Raw genomic sequence first — 17,828 nt, 5'->3', positions numbered from 1 at the left:
GGTGGATAAAACCCAGTAAAATTGATTCCACCTGGGACATAATCATTTCACACAATAATTGAAATATAATAAAGGGGGATAGCTCCTCATTTAATAGTTCAATGCTGGTGCTATCCGAATATCCTGGGGAGAACACTGGAACTTCAACTTTATTTGGTGTATACTATTGAAATATTTTATGATGTACATGTATAGTAGAGCCATATTTTTTATGTTTTATGTTAATTAAGATGTTATGTTTTTAAAATATATACGGGATATATTCTATTTACGGTTATTATAATTTGTATATATATATAGTCTGCAAGTTCATTCAGGTAGAACATTACTTATTGATTATATCTTTTCTATTATATATATAGTCAGTATGATTGAGGTGGGATTCTTTTTGTTTTTAATTTTGTTTTGTTTTGATTACTTGATTTTTGGTGTTTAACGCCACTTTAAAGCACCGCATTTAGACTATTTCGTGGCGGCCAGTTTTTATGGGTGGAGGAAGCCGGAGTGCCCGGAGAAAACCCCCGACCTTCGATAGGAAAACTGAAAATCCTAGACCGAATTAAGATTTGTTTTGGGCGGTTGGCGAAAGTTTTTTATATGAAGTGGTAGCCATTTTCTTTACCTTATTAGGAAGTTGTCAGATCTTTAGTATTGTATCTGTATCTATATCGTTACGTCAAAGGTACCAATACTGGCTTTTACTCGACGTGAGAGAGAGTGCATATTGATTGTTTTGGAGATCTGTTTTGGAGCACTCAACTGACTTGGCGCACACTTATGTCTTCTTCCAGTTGGTTCTAGTGAATCACAGTGTGGACGAAGAATGAGTTCTTAAATTGCTCAGTTTTACAGTTTGTTGTTTATATTGCCTTTTAGTTGTTTTTCTCTGAGTTATTAACTATATGTTTGCTTGCAAAGTCTACAAAGCGTGTCAGCTTAATTATTCTTCAGGTTTTGCCTTTTACCAAACAAACGTAAATTTGATAGCTGCGACAAAACCCTCAACCACTTTGTACAGAAATATCAGTCTTTGACTTGTTCTTCTTGGCTGTATGTTTCCAAGCTCCAGTACTGTGAGCATTTTGGTGACCGATCCTTCTTCTCTTGATTTATAATCTCCGTGCAAAATCTTGCTGCTCTTCTTTGGATCCCATGGAATTGAAATCGTCCAGGACTATCACATTCTTATATAAAGTCAGTTTATTACTAGTATATTCATTACAATAATATTTCAGTTTAAATGTCCAAAAGTGAGTAATAAATAAGCGTTTGCTTGAATGAATATGTGACCGTATTATGAAGAGTGTGTGTGCTTGATTAAATTGCAAACTTGTGTGTAAACTAATCTTAACACACGAAGTAATAAATATAAACTTGATAATATAGTTCTATTTGTAAGATTTATGCGTGAGCATTAAAAGATTTTATACTTCTATAAAGTTAATACAAGTAAAATTAATATTTGATTAATAAGATTTAAAGAGAGATATCTAATCTAGCAGTATGGATAAAGTTTCTATGATTTAAATATTTTGTCTTAGGTATTATATATATTGATAAAGAATGTAAACTGATTCAACCCGAAGAGTTGGTCAATCAAAGACCTTTGCACTACATATGAGGTATGTTTACATGTACACAATTTTGACTGTTCATGTTACTTTTATGTTGATTTTCTTACATATATTATCTGATTTGTGTAACTGCTGCAAAACGTAATATCTTGTTTGCAATTACGATTGCGCGTTATTATTATTTTAAACTAGCTATTTCTGGTATGATACTTCAAGCGTAGCTATGTATTTAGTTGTGAACTTAGTCTGTCGTTGCATATTAACAATGCACGAAATACAGAGGAATATATTATGTACTCATTTATACAGCATTCGAAATGTTGTAATATTGTTTTATGAGGCATGTAAAACTATGATTTTAAAAAGAAAAGAAAATCTACAGTTTATTTGTATACATAAAGATATATCGATAGTAATTGCTAATTATTACTGACTGAATCATGTGAATTGTGTAAGAATTATATTTGTTATTATTTCAGGGTCATTTTTCAATTATAATATTTACATCACTTATACAACGTGTTTGTGTTTTATTTAAATTCAAGGGAAACACGACTACATTTTGCGCCAAACGTAGATTTCATCAATGTTATCAACTATCAACGATTTCCATTACCTGTGGCGGAAACTCCGTTATTACGTAAAAGACATTAGTCACAAGAAGTTGTACGTCACTTGTCGACATACGTATATTAAACTTTTTGTTAAATCCGGAAGTCCAAAAATAATTTATCAACAACACATGGTTTTCACGAGGGTTTTCAGTGAAAATATTTTGCAGTTTTATGGTAACTATGATCACTGTCATTGTTCACTGTGTGTTTGTTTGTTGTTTGTTCTATACACTTTAATATAACTTTAATATAAAAAAAAATGATTTTTTCGTTTGAAATTTTACGATTTTGGTTAATTGATATAATTGTTACATACAGTTAGTGTGCAGTAGTGATAATTGTATATAAACATTGATATATGATGTGTTTGTAGTTGAACTTTTGTACAGCTGAAACCTACTTTGTACATACACACATACACTTAGCATGCTTAGGGTGAACATTTAAAATATTTTTACACACTTAACATATCAAGTTGAAAGTAAACTTGATATAGTCAAAAATGAATACATGCATTATTGATTGATTGTACATTTGTACAAATGTAGCTATTACATACACAGTTACAGTTACTAGTTTACTTGTGCATACTTCCGTACATACACACAACAAACTAGTACCCCATACCTTATAGTAGGCACTTGCACTTTATTTGTGTTATATGTGATAAAGTGTTTTACTATATTTGTATTGTTATTGTGTATTGATGTATTGTATTTGTATTTGTGTGTTGTCAATGTGCATTTATATTGATTTTTGTGTTTTGATACTTTGTGTACATTGTGTTTATGTTGAATATTTATATATTGTTTCATAGTTGTATGTCATATTGATATAACTCAAATTGTGAATTGAAATATAAATAGGACATGCATTTGTTCAATCCCAAACTTCAATAGGTGTATATTAAAAGTTTAGATATATCGCGATCAGTAGTTGGTAGTGGGACTGAATGCCTTGTAACACTTTATCACTTAAACCACATTAAATATCCTCATCCTTAAACCATGACACTATTACCCACTTTAGCACTTGGCTGTTAGTTTAATCTTTCAGGACTTAATGAGTTATGTTTTTTCAGAGTTAGGATAGATAACTAGCATTATTATTGTAGTTGAGTTCGGTCTTGATAAGTAGTTGATGATTAATATTCGATATGTCTATTGCCATACTCTAGTCTTATATTTGTACGCTGACGTTACCATACATATATTTCTGTGTATTGAAACCTGTAATTAAATGTTGTCATTGTAATTTTATATTAAGCATTGCCATAAAAGCGGGAGGTTTGGCTAGCCACAATACCAGTTTTTTTTCTTAAAATGATCTGTATCAAGTCAGGATTATGGCCATTGTTATATTATAGTTCGTTTCAAACTTTCAGACAGACTATATATCAGAAAAGGTACATATGAGAATTCTGATAGTAACGATGGGTTTTTCGATGTTTATTAATCATTGCCAAATTTGAATATTTATATGAACTCTTGTTTTAAATTGAATATTTCTCAATTTAGTTTTAAGTTAAATATTTCTTGTTTCAACAAATATTTCTTTAATTATTCTTAAATATCATGTTTCTCTATTTCAAATACCCAAACAGATTACAGATTTACTATTTTATAATTTAATCCAATGGCTGTAAAAAGTGCGAAAGATAATACACGTATCTTACACTCACCTACTAAAGTAGCAATTATCGCTATTTAACTTGGTTTAGACGGAGGACATGCAATAATCCGATTATTATTGCATAAGATTGGACAGTTATATTTATATTTTATGAGAACCTTCAATATATAATGTTTTAATACCTTTAGTTAACTTTGAATACAATGAATGTTTTGAAAACTGTTGCCTAGGCAGTCGTCCACTAGATATCAAACGTCACTCTTCTTCCGGTTATATTATCAACACAAAATCAATGGTTAGAAAATAAGGCAAGACATTTTAGCGTGTGCCATCTTGTTTTTTGTAGAGATAGGACTTTACGTTACTGGACTGGTAGGCAGAAGGAACATGTAATGGTTTATGATAATATGTTAAGAGAGGAATGCCTGCTACACAAAATGATATGATGTTATCAAAGTTTTCAAGGAAAGATGGTCTAGTTTTAACAGTAAGTACTATTATACTATTTGTTTAGAATATGTACTATTTTCTTGTATATTTTGCGGTATGAGTGTGCCGCAAAACAGGATACTATTTCTTTGGATAGAAAGTTCCTCATAGAACAGGGTATGTTTTTTTCAATTCATTTGTTTAGAACAGGGTATGTTTCACAATATATTTTGGTTAGAACAGGGTATGCTTTGGAAAGTGCTGTCGCTAAATTTTAAACGGTCTCCAGGAAAAATAATAAATACAATTGTTTTCCCCGGCAGAAAAGGGACCCCCTGAAAACCCCTCTTTATTCACCTCTGAATTTCATTTACCGTTTTTATTTTCAGTGTGGCGTTGTAACTTTTTTCATCTTAGCACATATTGGAGAGTTTTTGTTTGAGAGCTCTGTGAAGATTCCTGTAGGAATTATTATAGCATGCTCCTGCTGGGTCATATCAAGTCGGGAAAGGTAATGTTGCTTAATTTGCATAATACAATTACATTACCGACGTATAGTTGTTCCACCTCACAAAAGTTCCACTAGAAACTTTATTATATACAATGTCATAATACCTATTCCTTTTGAAACAAATATTCTATACTTTTTATTTCGTTAGGAACATATACTGATATATATATATTCCTGTGGAAATAGTGTTCCAGAATATTTATTCCTTTTGGAACTTATATAATGAAGGAACTAATATTCTGTGACAACATTACCTTATAGTTTATAATTATGTCAGTCCCTTAAGTTCTTATTGTAATGACAATTTCTTGCTACTGTAAGACATGTGCAAGATCTTCTTTTACATTTACAATGCATTTTTTTGAAGGGTCTGTTAGTATTACATACACAAGTAGATACCCGCGGTACAACTGGGCAACTGTTGAAACAAGGAGTTTTAAAATTTCGCAGGCAGTACAGTACGTTGACTGCGCATGGTTAATAGGTGAAAGCGTATAAGTCACGGGTAGATAACGGTCTCTGAATTGGGTTATTTTCCGTTCTTTCCTCCGGAAATAAATATTGTTTTAAAGACAAATGTAGGAAGTATCATAACAAAAAACAAGAAGATCTACTTTGACCAACACATAAATAGACGAAATTTCAGTACATAATTCCATGAGTAACAAAATTACTAATTGAATTGTGAATTTCTCTTTTCTGGGTTGTAGATTGTGATATACTAATACAGTTAAACCTCTTTAAACCGAAACTGTTCGGTACTGTGTTCGGTTTTGGCCGATATTCGGTTTTATCAGGTTCGCAAAGTACTTAATTTGATACGACGGTGCCTACGCACATGTTTGGTTTATACATGTTTTCGGTTTATAGAGGATTTGGTTAAGTCAGGTTTCGCTGTATATATAATTGTTGTTATATGTTGATTTACTATTCCATACTTAACTTTAACAGGTATAATGCAACACAACAATTAAACATTTTGATTGACAAGATACATAGAGAAAATGAGTGTTTGAAATCAAATCTCGCAGAACAAGACGAGATGTTGGCACAGCTAGAACTTAAGCAACTTGAATCTGAAAACAAATTGCGTGAGGAAAATCACCTTAGTGAACGAAAGTGTGAAGAAATTGAAACAGAAATGGAAAAATTAATCACAAGGTAAGGACACACAATGCTGTTCATCGAGACCAATTAATATACTCGATCACAACTGAAAAAAACTTAGAGGTTCTTGGATAGTGATCGTATCGAGATATCTTGAAAGAGAGTAAAAAATACAAAAGGACATTCAAACGCATAAGTCGTAAATAAATAGACAACACTATGGATAAAAATGAAGAAAAAAAAACCACACAGTCAAACAATAATAAAAAAAAAACACAAGACAGAAAAATGAAGATTGATCAACACGAACCATACCAAAACCTTTTTGTGATTTCCGGTGCTCAAGAAAGTTAAGCAGATCCTGCTCCACATGTGGCACCTGTCATGTTGCTGATGTTAGATACAAACCCAAAATGTACTTTGGTAAAAAAAAAATGGAGAACTCTAATGTTAACTGGTTATCTGACAATCACTCCAGAGACCTACAATGTCAAGCTTTAGTCTCCTCTGTCATTAATTTGAAATACTTCACATAACTTGAGTATATCATGTAGAAATACTTTAAATCAAAAGAGTTCCAAATAGTGAAGTTGAAATCATCCCTTCGTAAATTTTGCGGACGCAATCACGAGTTGGTTGACCGTTATGGAATAACCGTTTCAAAAATGATATCGGATATGTTCCTTTCATGAATGGGACCTACCGAATTAGACTATTTACCGGATTTGTTATCACATAAGCAACACGACGGGTGACACATGTGGAGCAGGATCTGCTTACCCTTCCGATCACCCCTAGTTTTTGGTGGGGTTTGTGTTGTTTTTCTTTAGTTTTCTATGTTGGGTCATGTGTAATATTGTTTGTCTTTTTGTCTTTTTCATTTTTAGCCATGGCGTTGTCAGTTTGTTTTCGATTTATAAGTTTGACTGTCCCTTTGGTATCTTTCGTCCCTCTTTTCAATATGATATACTGTGGATTCATTTATTTTCGTGGGTACCAATTTTCGTGGATTAAGAAAAAAATTACTGTGTTCATAGATATTCAATTTCATTGTTTTTGGTGAAGTATACAAAAAAGTCATGCAAACCTAAAAAAAATTCGTTGAACATTAAATTTCGTGCCCACTAACGAAAGTTGGGTATCCGGCCAATGATAATGAATACTATGAGATGTTCTGTCAAATAAAGGGACCAGAGTAACAGACAATGGGTCATATTTCACATGTATTATATTATATATTTTTTCTATTACAAATTGCTTACTTCATTTGCTTTGATATTTTATATTAATCAATTAAATCAAAATCAATCATATAATGTACTTTGTTTAACCTATTTTTAATTTAGTTTACATTATGTTTGAAAATTATATTGTAATTATTCTGCTCATTTTGGGCGCCATGATTGGCAAATGAAATATTTGTCTATTTGTTTGTTGTAAAATTGTACATTTATTGTTTAAGTTTAATATCAATTGTTTGAAATAACCTTTACCTAATGACAACATAACTTATTCAATAGTTAAAGAATAACTAATCCACGACTTTAATTCAGAAAAATACATGACAAGTGACCACATTAATTGATTTGGTCATATTTTCTCAATATTTGAATTATAAAATTAGTTATTCTTTTTTATCCATCCATTTTCAATTTCCCTATGATGTTAAGCCATTGATTATTTCTCGACAACACCGATTGTTGTACGACGTCCAATGATCTAGTCAGATTTATTTCACAGTACACGTGAAATTATCAAAATTTATTTCACTTTTGAAAAAATCGTATTTATATTCTCAGAAATCATGTTATTTATTAACGCCAATGTAATAGTAAATTTCCAAGAAATGAATACTGTATTCCAAAGGAAAAACTTAACATACAATATAATTTACATTCGTTAGGAGTAATGAAGAGATTGAAACCGTCAAAACAGCTCTGGCTCAACACGAGGTAGATAGTCAAATGTATAAGGATAGATGTATAAGTCTAACAGAACATTTAAGGACAGCCATGACGGAAGGATATTCATTAGAAACTCAGTTACAAACAGCTACGAAAGAAATTCAGCAAAATCAAGAAGAATTTGAGCAGTATAAAAATACATCAAATAAAAGATATGACGCAATAAAAACTGAGTTACAAATAGCTTGGATTAATTTTCAGAAAGAACGTGAAGAATATGAAGAGAATAAAATGTCCTCAAAGAAAAGATTTGACACTATGACAACTAAGTTGCAAACAGCTAGTATAGAATTTCAGAAACAACGTGAAATATATGCTGAGTATGAAAACTCATCCAAGAGAACAATTCACACAATGGAAACTCAGTTACAAACAGTTGGAATAGAATTTCAGAAAGAACATGAACAATATCAAACGTATAAAAAGTCATCTAGGAAAAAAATTGACACGATGGAAACTCAGTTACAAACAATATGGATAGAAATGCGGAAAGAACGCGAAACATATGCCGAGTATGAAAAGTCATCCAAGGAAAAAATAAACACATTGGAATCTCAATTACAAACAGCTAGGTTAGAATTTCAGAAAGAACATGCCGAAAATGAAGAGTATAAAAAGACATCAAGGAAAAAAATTGACACAATGGAAACTCAATTACAGACAGCCAGGACAGAAATGAAAAAAGAACGTGAAACATATGAAGAGTATAAAGAGTCATCCAAGAAGAAAATTAACACAATGGAAATGGAAAATAACAATTACAAAGAGTTGCTTTTGAAGAATAAAGAAAATTTAGCAAATAAGTATGTAAAGATGATAAGAAAATATGTGGATGCTGTTTAATTCAGTGGGTACTAATTTTCAAGGATTTAGTAAATGTTTTTTCTTCAAATATGTTCAAAGCTGTTGTAAGCTTAAATGGTGTGTCCATACTTGCTCAACTGTTCAAGTTGCACCTCTGCAGGAAAATCAGGAGTGCTGTCTCTCTGACAGCCTCTTGTATTTTTATTGAATCAGAAATTGTTTTAGTGAACAATTGTTTTGAGTTTTTTGACACTGTCAAGCAAATTATTTCTTTCATGATTAAACACTTAAGGTATGGGGTAAATCTGGATTCAGAATACTTTTTTTTAATCTGCTTGACCACAATATTTTTTTCCATCAAATTGGGAAAAATTGGAATCAGAATATTGTTTTAGAAAAAAACCATAACCCCCACCTTCAACTTATTGCAAGTTTACCCTAATAGAATGCTGTCACATAGTGTATCTCCTTTTAAATTCCATCTTTTTCATGAAACTATTTTTAAAAAAACAACTAGGAAGAATTTCTAAGAAGACCAGAAAAAGATATAATTGGTGTGTTTAGTGAGAGCAATCTTATCTCAGTCCTTTCCCGATCCTAACATAAACAATCATTTTAACAATAGAAAAGATAGAGTAGAAGTAAAATAATTTATTCCAGTTTAATTTCAGACTCCAAGGTTTGCAAAACACCGTTGCGACAACACAAAAGGAACTGCAAAGAATGAAAAGTGAGAAAATCTCGTGGACGACAAAGTCAAACGAGCTACAACAAACAATCAAAGATATCGAGAAGGTGAATGACAGAAAGTTCAAGGTCACCAAAAATACTTGGAACGTTGTTTCTCCTCTAATGAGTATGATTAAAGCCCTGTAGGAGTATGGATTCACGAGAATATAAAATTGGTCCGGATTTTTTGTTTTAAATCAGGACAAATACTTTCACTTTAACATAGTTCAAATTGTGATATTACTTTTAGATACATTCTAAATTCCTTTTGGCACGTCACTGTCTAAATCACGTATTAACGACCCCTGTAATCATGCACAAATTGTGTTGAAATGCAAGTATTAGTCCAATGTATTCAAAGTTTTTAACAATCCACATAGTGTACTTTGACCGTCGTCTTTGTCATGAACATATGATGGCCATAGGGATTCACTATAGACCTTGACATTTTTTGGTTACAGAACAGGTAAGTTAAAGGCACAATCCCCGAACGATGGACCACTCTTCAAATAAGTTCGCTGTGCTCAAATTGAAATGTTATTTTTACACTTTTTTCATAGAAAATAACCGTCATTGCAACCCCTTCCTTACAAAAAACAGAAGTTACATATTTTATCGTACAAAAGCTCTATATGTCTAGGTTGAAAACGGATAAAGTATCGTATGGAATTAATTGACTTAAGAATAGTTTTTTTTTTTATCAATATATATAAAAGTAGTTTCTGAAAACGAATAATTCGTTTTGACAAACATACTGCTTCTTGTAGAGTTTTACACAATTAAGAATTGCAGTTCTTATTAATGCATTATTTTCAGTAATAAATTATTGTCTATAATAGAAAACAAACGGGGAATTTTTGTGTTGGCTAATCGTCTTATTATTGATTTTAAATTCATGTATTTTTTTCAATTCCAGACACAGCATAGTGATTTTTACTCCAAGCGTCACGTAGATGCCATATATAAACTCGCATCAGCAAAAACTGATTATGAAAGACTTGGAATTAGTCGAGATGCAACAAAGTATATATTTTAAGAATTCATAATATAAAACCATGATAAAAAAAAAGCATATATCATTATTTAAAATGTTTGCAGCTAGCTGTGTATGATATTATTTTCCCACTGGAGTGCTCATGAAGTTACTTCTATAATAAAATTGAGAATGGAAATGGGGAATGTGTCAAAGAGACAACAACCCGACCATAGAACAGACAACAGCAGAAGGTCACCAACAGGTCTTCAATACAGCTAGAAATTCCCGCACCCGGAGGCGTCCTTCAGCTGGCCCCTAAACAAATATATACTAGTTCAGTGATAATGATAATGGCCATTTTGATTTTCAGATCGTCAAATAAATCAGGAATGATGATATATTACGTGAAAGAAAAAAGGGTGATCAATTACATTTTATAACAATTCATGATAAATTTTATTCATATAATGTTTTCGTTTGACATTTGATTTACATTCGAGTCTTGACGGGTTAAGAATAGAGAACAATGAGTACGTGTAAGATGAAAACGCAACAGAAAGAGTAAATATGAAAATAAAAAGATATTGTATGATTGTCAACGAGACAACACTTCACAAGAGACCAAATGACACAGAAATCAACAGACAACTCTTTATAAGAGACCAACATGACACAAAAAATACCATTTACAAGTAATCGTACGGCCTTCGACAACATTTATATTCCGTCACGCAATTATAATGTCATGCACAGAAGGATTTCAAACATAAGGATCTAGACAATACGTTTTTTTTAATGATTGTCACTCAAGTTAAATATCGTCAAAAAATACTTCTTGCTCCACTTTTGTCTATTTTATTTTCATTTTCAGGTCAGATGTGAATACAGCTTACAAAAAACTATCTATATTGGTACATCCTGATAAAAACGCAGCCCCTGGAAGTGAAGATGCATTTAAAATCTTACAGAGTGCAAAAAATACCTTATATAAAAGATGTAGTTAGCATCTGTTTATTATTGATTATCTAGCTCTCTTATAAATTAAAAAAAAAAGGTCTCAGTCGAATTTTTCATTTTATTTAAAAGCTCTTTTATCATGTTCATATCATTTTTTTTTATCGTTTATGAATTGACCAACAATAAATATCGTTCAAGTTTAATGTGTTTTAAAGCCATGCACACTGACAGATTTGCACAAATTATTCGTATGTTGAATTGTGTTGTTACACCACGTTTTCCATGTTGATCATTTTGAGTGCTAATATTTATTTTTTTACCCTGCAACATTCTTAATTCACATTTCTAAAGTCCTAAGCTTGCGATTCGGTGGTTATCTGTCGTATTTTACTTTTGTTTTTGTATTAACTATATGTTTTCATTAACCAAGCCGCTTATTTTCTCGTTTGAATTGTTTCATATTTTGTCCTGTCAGGGCTTTTGTAGCTGATTTTCCGCTCATTTCTGAAGGCCATACGGTGAACGTTGCTTAATAAAATTTGGAAAGGAAATGGGGAATGTGTCAAAGCGACAACAACCCGACCATAGATTAGAGCAGACAACAGACAAAGGCCACCAATGGGTCTTCAATGTAGCGAGAAACTCCCGCACCCGGAGTCGTCCTTCAGCTGGCCCCTTAAAAAAATATGCATACTAGTTCAGTGATAATGGACGTCATACTAAATTCCGAATTATACACAAGAAACTAAGATTAAAAATCATACAAGACTAACAAAGTCCAGAGGCTCCTGACTTCGGACAGGCGCAAAATTGCGACGGAGTTAAACATGTTTATGAGATCTCAACCCTCCCCCTATACCTCTTAGCCAATGTAGAAAACCTATTTAGTGGACTCTGTTGTATAGCTGTCAGTCTCATTGACAATCATTACCCTACCCCTGTCAGTTTTATAATTAGAAAATTTTAATTTGTAATTTCCCCAAATTTTAAAGTGAGACAACAGCGACAAGAACTTCTATATGGTGTTAAGTGTTCTCCATTAACAATGACATAGGCAAAATCTCGAAAGTTTTGGTTTAAATGTTTTTTAGTTGAAGTTGTGCATCAACTACATCAGATATACTGCACAGTTCAAAGGTAATCTTACCTTTAGGAGCGGATCCTGGATTTTTCAAAGGAAAGCATAATTCTGTTTATTTTTGTCGGCTGAATTGATAGTCAAAGGGTTTAATGCACAATTTTGTTAAAATACAAACTTAAAAATAGAAATAAAACTTTTTTTACGACTGACTGTGTTACTTAAGTCTATTTATAAAGGCAAACTTTCAAGACATTAAAAACTGACCATGGTTCAGGTTCTAGAGATTAAAATGCAAAAAAGGGGGTCCATTGGCGGATCCAGGGGGGAGGTCCGGGGGTTGGAACCCACCATTTTTTTTGGTCGATCAATGCATTTGAATGGGGGACATATAGTTGGAAACCCCCCCCCCCCCTTTTTAAATGGCTGGATCCGCCCCTGGGGTCCATGATTCAATACGTAAGACAATATTACAGACCGTAGGTTCAGACAAGGTACCACTAATTGCCCTCTCCGCCGTGGCAAGTGCATAAAAATCAAGTGCCTATTTTCAATATAGTCAGGATTCTACTTCGTCAAAATTATCTCCCCATTACGCCAGTTCATTTTCACAATCGTAGAAATGCTAGCCATTGTAGGGATGACGCGCTGCCAATTTTGCTCTTGAAAACCGATAAATTTATCCACATAGCACTATTAATTTACGATCCCTATATGTCAGTTGTATTTTAAAAGACAAATGTATCTACTAACTAATGGGCATCAGTTAATGATCTTGTCTGCATTGATTCAACTTAAAACTATTGTCTGATCGGTTGTCAGGTGGAATTTTCGAAAATTCTTAAACATTTAACAAAATTCTAATTATATATTTCGTGGAAGGGCAGACTAAAAATGTTCAGTGGTTGAAGATTATAAACCCTAGTTATCACACACACAACAATATATTTTTTTCGAAGATATGCATTTTCATCATCCAAGTGAAGTACTTTTAGTAAAAAAAAATAGCTATTCGAACACACCTTCTCTGTTTTCGTGATTCATTAGATAGATATTTCACTTGACCCATATATTTCATCTTTTCGTACTGTGATGTTTTTATGTTATAAAGTCAACCTGTAGCTTTGATAAAAATGATAGAATCTGAAGCGAGATGATATATCAAATATTCTTCTTTTGTACGTTTTTAAGACAAAATATACACCTCAAACACGCCCTCACATAAAAAGGTGCACTCGATTTTCTCTTTTCGATACAATTGTTACCCATTTTTTTTTCTGGAGTCACATAATGGAAGGGCAGACACGAAAATTACTGAACTAATAGATTGATTTGTTCTCCGTCCGTGATAATTTTTTGTTTCAATCGGAGGTTATGCTTTTTCTACATCCAATTTGACTTTTCTACTCTTTACACAAGTATTCCATATTCCAAACTAAAAGACAAATTGAAAGAGTTGGTATTGCTTTGCTTCATAAAAAAGAATGGCCAAAATAGATACAAGTATCTTGTCTCAGTGAGGGATAAATCCTACTTTGTAAAGGATCACTCTGATTCAAAAAAAATATTCTCTGAACCTGATATTATCAAGATGCTTGATTTTCTTGATTGACAACATATTTGTTACGTTCGGAGGACGTGTTTTACAAAAGACTGTCGGCATTCCAATGGAACAAACTGTGCCCCTCTACTTGCCGACTTGTTTCTTTATTAATATGAGGCTGACGTCATGCAGGAACTTCTTAGGAAGAAAGATAAGAAGTTAGCAATATCCTTTAACTCTACTTTCCGCTATATAGATGATGTTCTTTCACTAAATAATTCAAAATTTGGTGACTATGTGGAACGCATCTATCCCATCGAACTAGAGATACAGTTAAGTCGGCCTCATATCTTGACTTACATCTTGAAATTGACAATGAGGGTCGGTTGAAAACAAAACTTTACAACAAAAGAGATGATTTCAGCTTCTTAATAGTGAACTTTACATTTCTAAGTAGCAACATTCCAGCAGCACCTGCATACGGGGTATATATCTCCCAATTGATACGATATTCCCGTACTTGCATTTTCTATCATGATTTTCTTGATAGAGGGTTGCTGCTCACAAGGAAGCTATTAAACCAATAGCTCCAAATGGTGAAGTTGAAATCATACCTTCGTAAATTTTACGGACGCCATCACGAGTTGGTTGACCGTTATGGAATAACCGTTTCACAAATGATATCGGATATGTTCCTTACGTCGTAACTACAATCCCCTTCCCTTTTATGAATGTTACCTACTGAATTATACTATTTACCGGATTTTTTATTACATAAGCAACACGACGGGTGTCACATGTGGTGCAGGATCTGCTTACACTTCCGGAGCACCTGAGATTACCCCTAGTTTTTGGTGGGGTTCGTGTTGTTTATTCTTTAGTTTTCTATGTTGTGTCATGTGTACTATTGTTTGTCTGTTTGTCTTTTTCATTTTTAGCCATGGTGTTGTCAGTTTGTTTTAGATTTATGAGTTTGACTGTCACTTTGGTATCTTTCGTCCCTCTTTACCCATGTCGTCGACTTGATATCAAATTGTTCTGCATTATTATGTAATAGATAAATTGAAAACTTATGCAAATGGTGTTTTTAAAATAAAACACTTCGTAATTGAGAAGAAAATTGTCGTTTTATTTGTTTCTTTTAACTTTTATTTGTTTTGTTACTATAGTAAACATTACAGTAAGCATTTATCGCCTTCTCTAACAAAGAGCTTTGATTCTTTTGTTCTATTTCAACTGAGTTTCCGCCTGTATAATGTACGTATGTACACCTAGCAATCATTCCATAGAGTCCAAATATGCTTCAAATATAGTTGACTTATTGCACATAGTATCTAAGAAACAAACTTAACAAGGGAAACTTTGATCAATTAACCATGAAAATGAGGTCAAGGTCATATGTACGCTGCCAGACGGACATGTACACAGTTATAAGTATCTAAGCAACGAACTAACCAGGAAAACTTGAGATTGACCTATGAATCATGAAAATGAGGTCATGATCAAACAGACATTTACACCTTGCAGTCATTCTAATCAAATGGTTCCATACACTAAATATAGTTGACCTTTTGCTTAAAGTACAAGAAAACAAACAAACAAAAAAATTGTCATTGAGCAATGAAACGTAAAATGAGGTTAAGGTCAAATAAAACATGCTGTACTGACATGTTCATTATAAAATATGTTCAACTTAAAATCATTCCACACAAAAAATATAGTAGACCTATATTGCATACAGTATGAGAAAAACAGACCAAAAGACAAAAACGTAACTATAACCACTGAACCATGAAAATGAGGTCAAGGTCACATGATACCTGCCAGCTGGACATGTACACCTTACAATCATCCCATACACCATGCTCTTCTCATATAATTCATGGTGGTATCATACTAAAGGCCATACTGGAGATATTGTGCTTGATTTTCATATGATGAAGAAAAGTTTTTTCAGTCAGTTTGAATGTGGTCTGGAGCTGTCCTGTCAGTAACTGCTTGTAGTCCTTTGTTATTGTATGTATCATTGTCATTTTGCTTAGTTTAATCTTTTGTTGCCTGTTCTGACATCAGACTCAGACTTCTTTTAAACAGAGTATTACTGTGTGTTTCTTTATTCTATTGGCTAGAGGTATAGGGGAAGGGTTGGGAACTCAGTTTAACCCCAAAACATGTTTGCACCTGTCCCAAATCAGGAGCCTCTGGACTTTGTTATTCTTGCTTTTTGTCGAGCCTGCAACTTTTGTTGCAGAAAGCTCGACATAGGGATAGTGATCCGGCGGCGGCGGCGGTGTTAGCTCACTTCTTAAAAGCTTTATATTTTAGAAGGTAGAAGACCTGGATGCTTCATACTTTGTATATAGATGCCTCATGTTACGAACTTTCCGTCAGTCACATGTCCAACGTCCTTGACCTCATTTTCATGGTTCAGTGACTACTTGAAAAAAAAGTTAAGATTTTTTGTAATGTTAAATTCTCTCTTATTATAAGTAATTGGATAACTATATTTGGTATGTGCGTACCTTGCAATGTCCTCATGCCTGTCAGACATTTTTCACTTGACCTCGACCTCATTTCATGGATCAGTGAACAAGGTTAAGTTTTCGTGGTCAAGTCCATATCTCAGATACTATAAGCAATAGGTCTAGTATATTCAGTGTATGGAAGGACTGTAAGGTGTACATGTCCAACTGGCAGGTGTCATCTGACCTTGACCTCATTTTCATGGTTCAGTGGTTATAGTAAAGTTTTTGTGTTTTGGTCTGTTTTTCTTATACTATATGCAATAGGTCTACTATAATTGGTGTATGGAATGATTGTAAGGTGTACATGTCTAGCTGACAGGTGTCATCTGACCTTGACCTCATTTTCATGGTCCAGTGGTCAAAGTTAAGTTTTTTAGTTTTGATCTATTTTTCTAATACTTTATGCAGGAGGTCAACTTTATGTGGTGTATGGAAATATTGTATGATCTATATGTTGGTTACACAGGTTTTATTTGACCTTGACCTCATTTTCACGGTCTATAGCTAAGTTTTAAGTGTTTGTGTTTTGGTCTGTTTTTCTTTATCTATAAGCAATAAGTTAACTATATTTGTTGTATTGAAGAATTGTTAGCTGTACATGTCTGCCTGGCATGGTTCATCTGACCTTGACCTCATTTTCATGGTTCATTGATCAATGTTTCATTTTCTTGGTTAATGTTGAGTTTATGTGACAGTTGTAATAAAGCTTTATATTTAGGTCTATCAAGATAGTATCAAGGGTTAGTAAAGAAGGCGAGACATTTCAGTGTGTGCACTCTTGTTTATATATTAGTTCATATATATGTTTTTGGAGTTTAGTATGATGTCCAATTTCACTGAAATATTACACATTTTTATTTAGAGACTAGCTGAGTTTCCCTCCAGGGACTGGATTTGACTGCGTTGAAATTCCATTGCTGGCCTTTGGCTGTTTTCTGATCTTTGGTTGGTTTGTTGTCTCTTTGGCATATTGGCCAATTTCATTCTCAATTTTACCAAATATAGTAGACCTATTGCTTATGGTATCTGAGTAATGGACTTGATCAAGAAAATTTAACCTTTTTCACTGATCCATGAAATGTAGTCAAGGTCAAGTGAAAACTGTCTGAAAGGCACTGGCACGAGGACCTTGCAAGGTATGCACATACAAAATATTGTCATATACTCGTCAATGCTCATATTAAGAGAGAAATTAAAAATACTTATCAGCTTTGAGGCAGTTAGTTAACGCTGCCGCCCCCAGATCACACTCCCTATGTTGATCTTTCTGCAACAGAAGTCGCAGGCTTCATAAAAACGAGTTATTTTTCAAAAAGAGGTTATGGAATATGGACTGACAAACAAAATAAAACAGTGCATTTTTTTTTCTATAGATATAAATATTA

At 33.0% G+C, this 17,828-nt stretch overlaps 1 protein-coding gene across 2 annotated transcripts; it reads left to right on the top strand.

Annotated features, from left to right (window-relative positions):
• The first annotated feature begins 1,514 nt into the window (after positions 1-1,514).
• On the top strand, positions 1,515-11,386 carry LOC134694703 (myosin-9-like). Of its 2 annotated transcripts, XM_063555745.1 has the most exons (9): positions 1,543-1,622; positions 2,054-2,362; positions 4,167-4,307; positions 4,639-4,760; positions 5,712-5,921; positions 7,771-8,634; positions 9,307-9,430; positions 10,281-10,387; positions 11,212-11,386. In XM_063555745.1, exons 3-9 carry the CDS (start codon positions 4,242-4,244, stop codon positions 11,342-11,344), a joined length of 1,626 nt encoding a protein of 541 aa, XP_063411815.1. In that variant the 5' UTR covers positions 1,543-1,622; positions 2,054-2,362; positions 4,167-4,241; the 3' UTR covers positions 11,345-11,386. The 2 variants fall into 2 exon arrangements, with proteins under 2 accessions (XP_063411816.1, XP_063411815.1); XM_063555746.1 differs by lacking the exon at positions 2,054-2,362 and having other exon boundaries at positions 1,515-1,622.
• Positions 11,387-17,828: the final 6,442 nt, after the last annotated feature.

The sequence above is a fragment of the Mytilus trossulus genome, chromosome 13 (genome assembly GCF_036588685.1).
Source record: "Mytilus trossulus isolate FHL-02 chromosome 13, PNRI_Mtr1.1.1.hap1, whole genome shotgun sequence".
Lineage (NCBI taxonomy): Eukaryota > Metazoa > Mollusca > Bivalvia > Mytilida > Mytilidae > Mytilus > Mytilus trossulus.
Note: the sequence above shows the minus strand (reverse complement) of the source record. Positions and strands in the feature narration are given on the sequence as shown.

What these genes read in the sequence shown, in the direction of transcription:
- LOC134694703 (XM_063555746.1), top strand. Translation starts at nt 4,242, where the DNA reads ATGCCTGCTACACAAAATGATATGATGTTATCAAAGTTTTCAAGGAAA. An exon ending in ATGGAAAAATTAATCACAAG is followed by an intron (nt 5,922 to 7,770) that starts GTAAGGACACAC and finishes TACATTCGTTAG; the next exon opens with GAGTAATGAAGAGATTGAAA. An exon ending in CAATCAAAGATATCGAGAAG is followed by an intron (nt 9,431 to 10,280) that starts GTGAATGACAGA and finishes TTTCAATTCCAG; the next exon opens with ACACAGCATAGTGATTTTTA.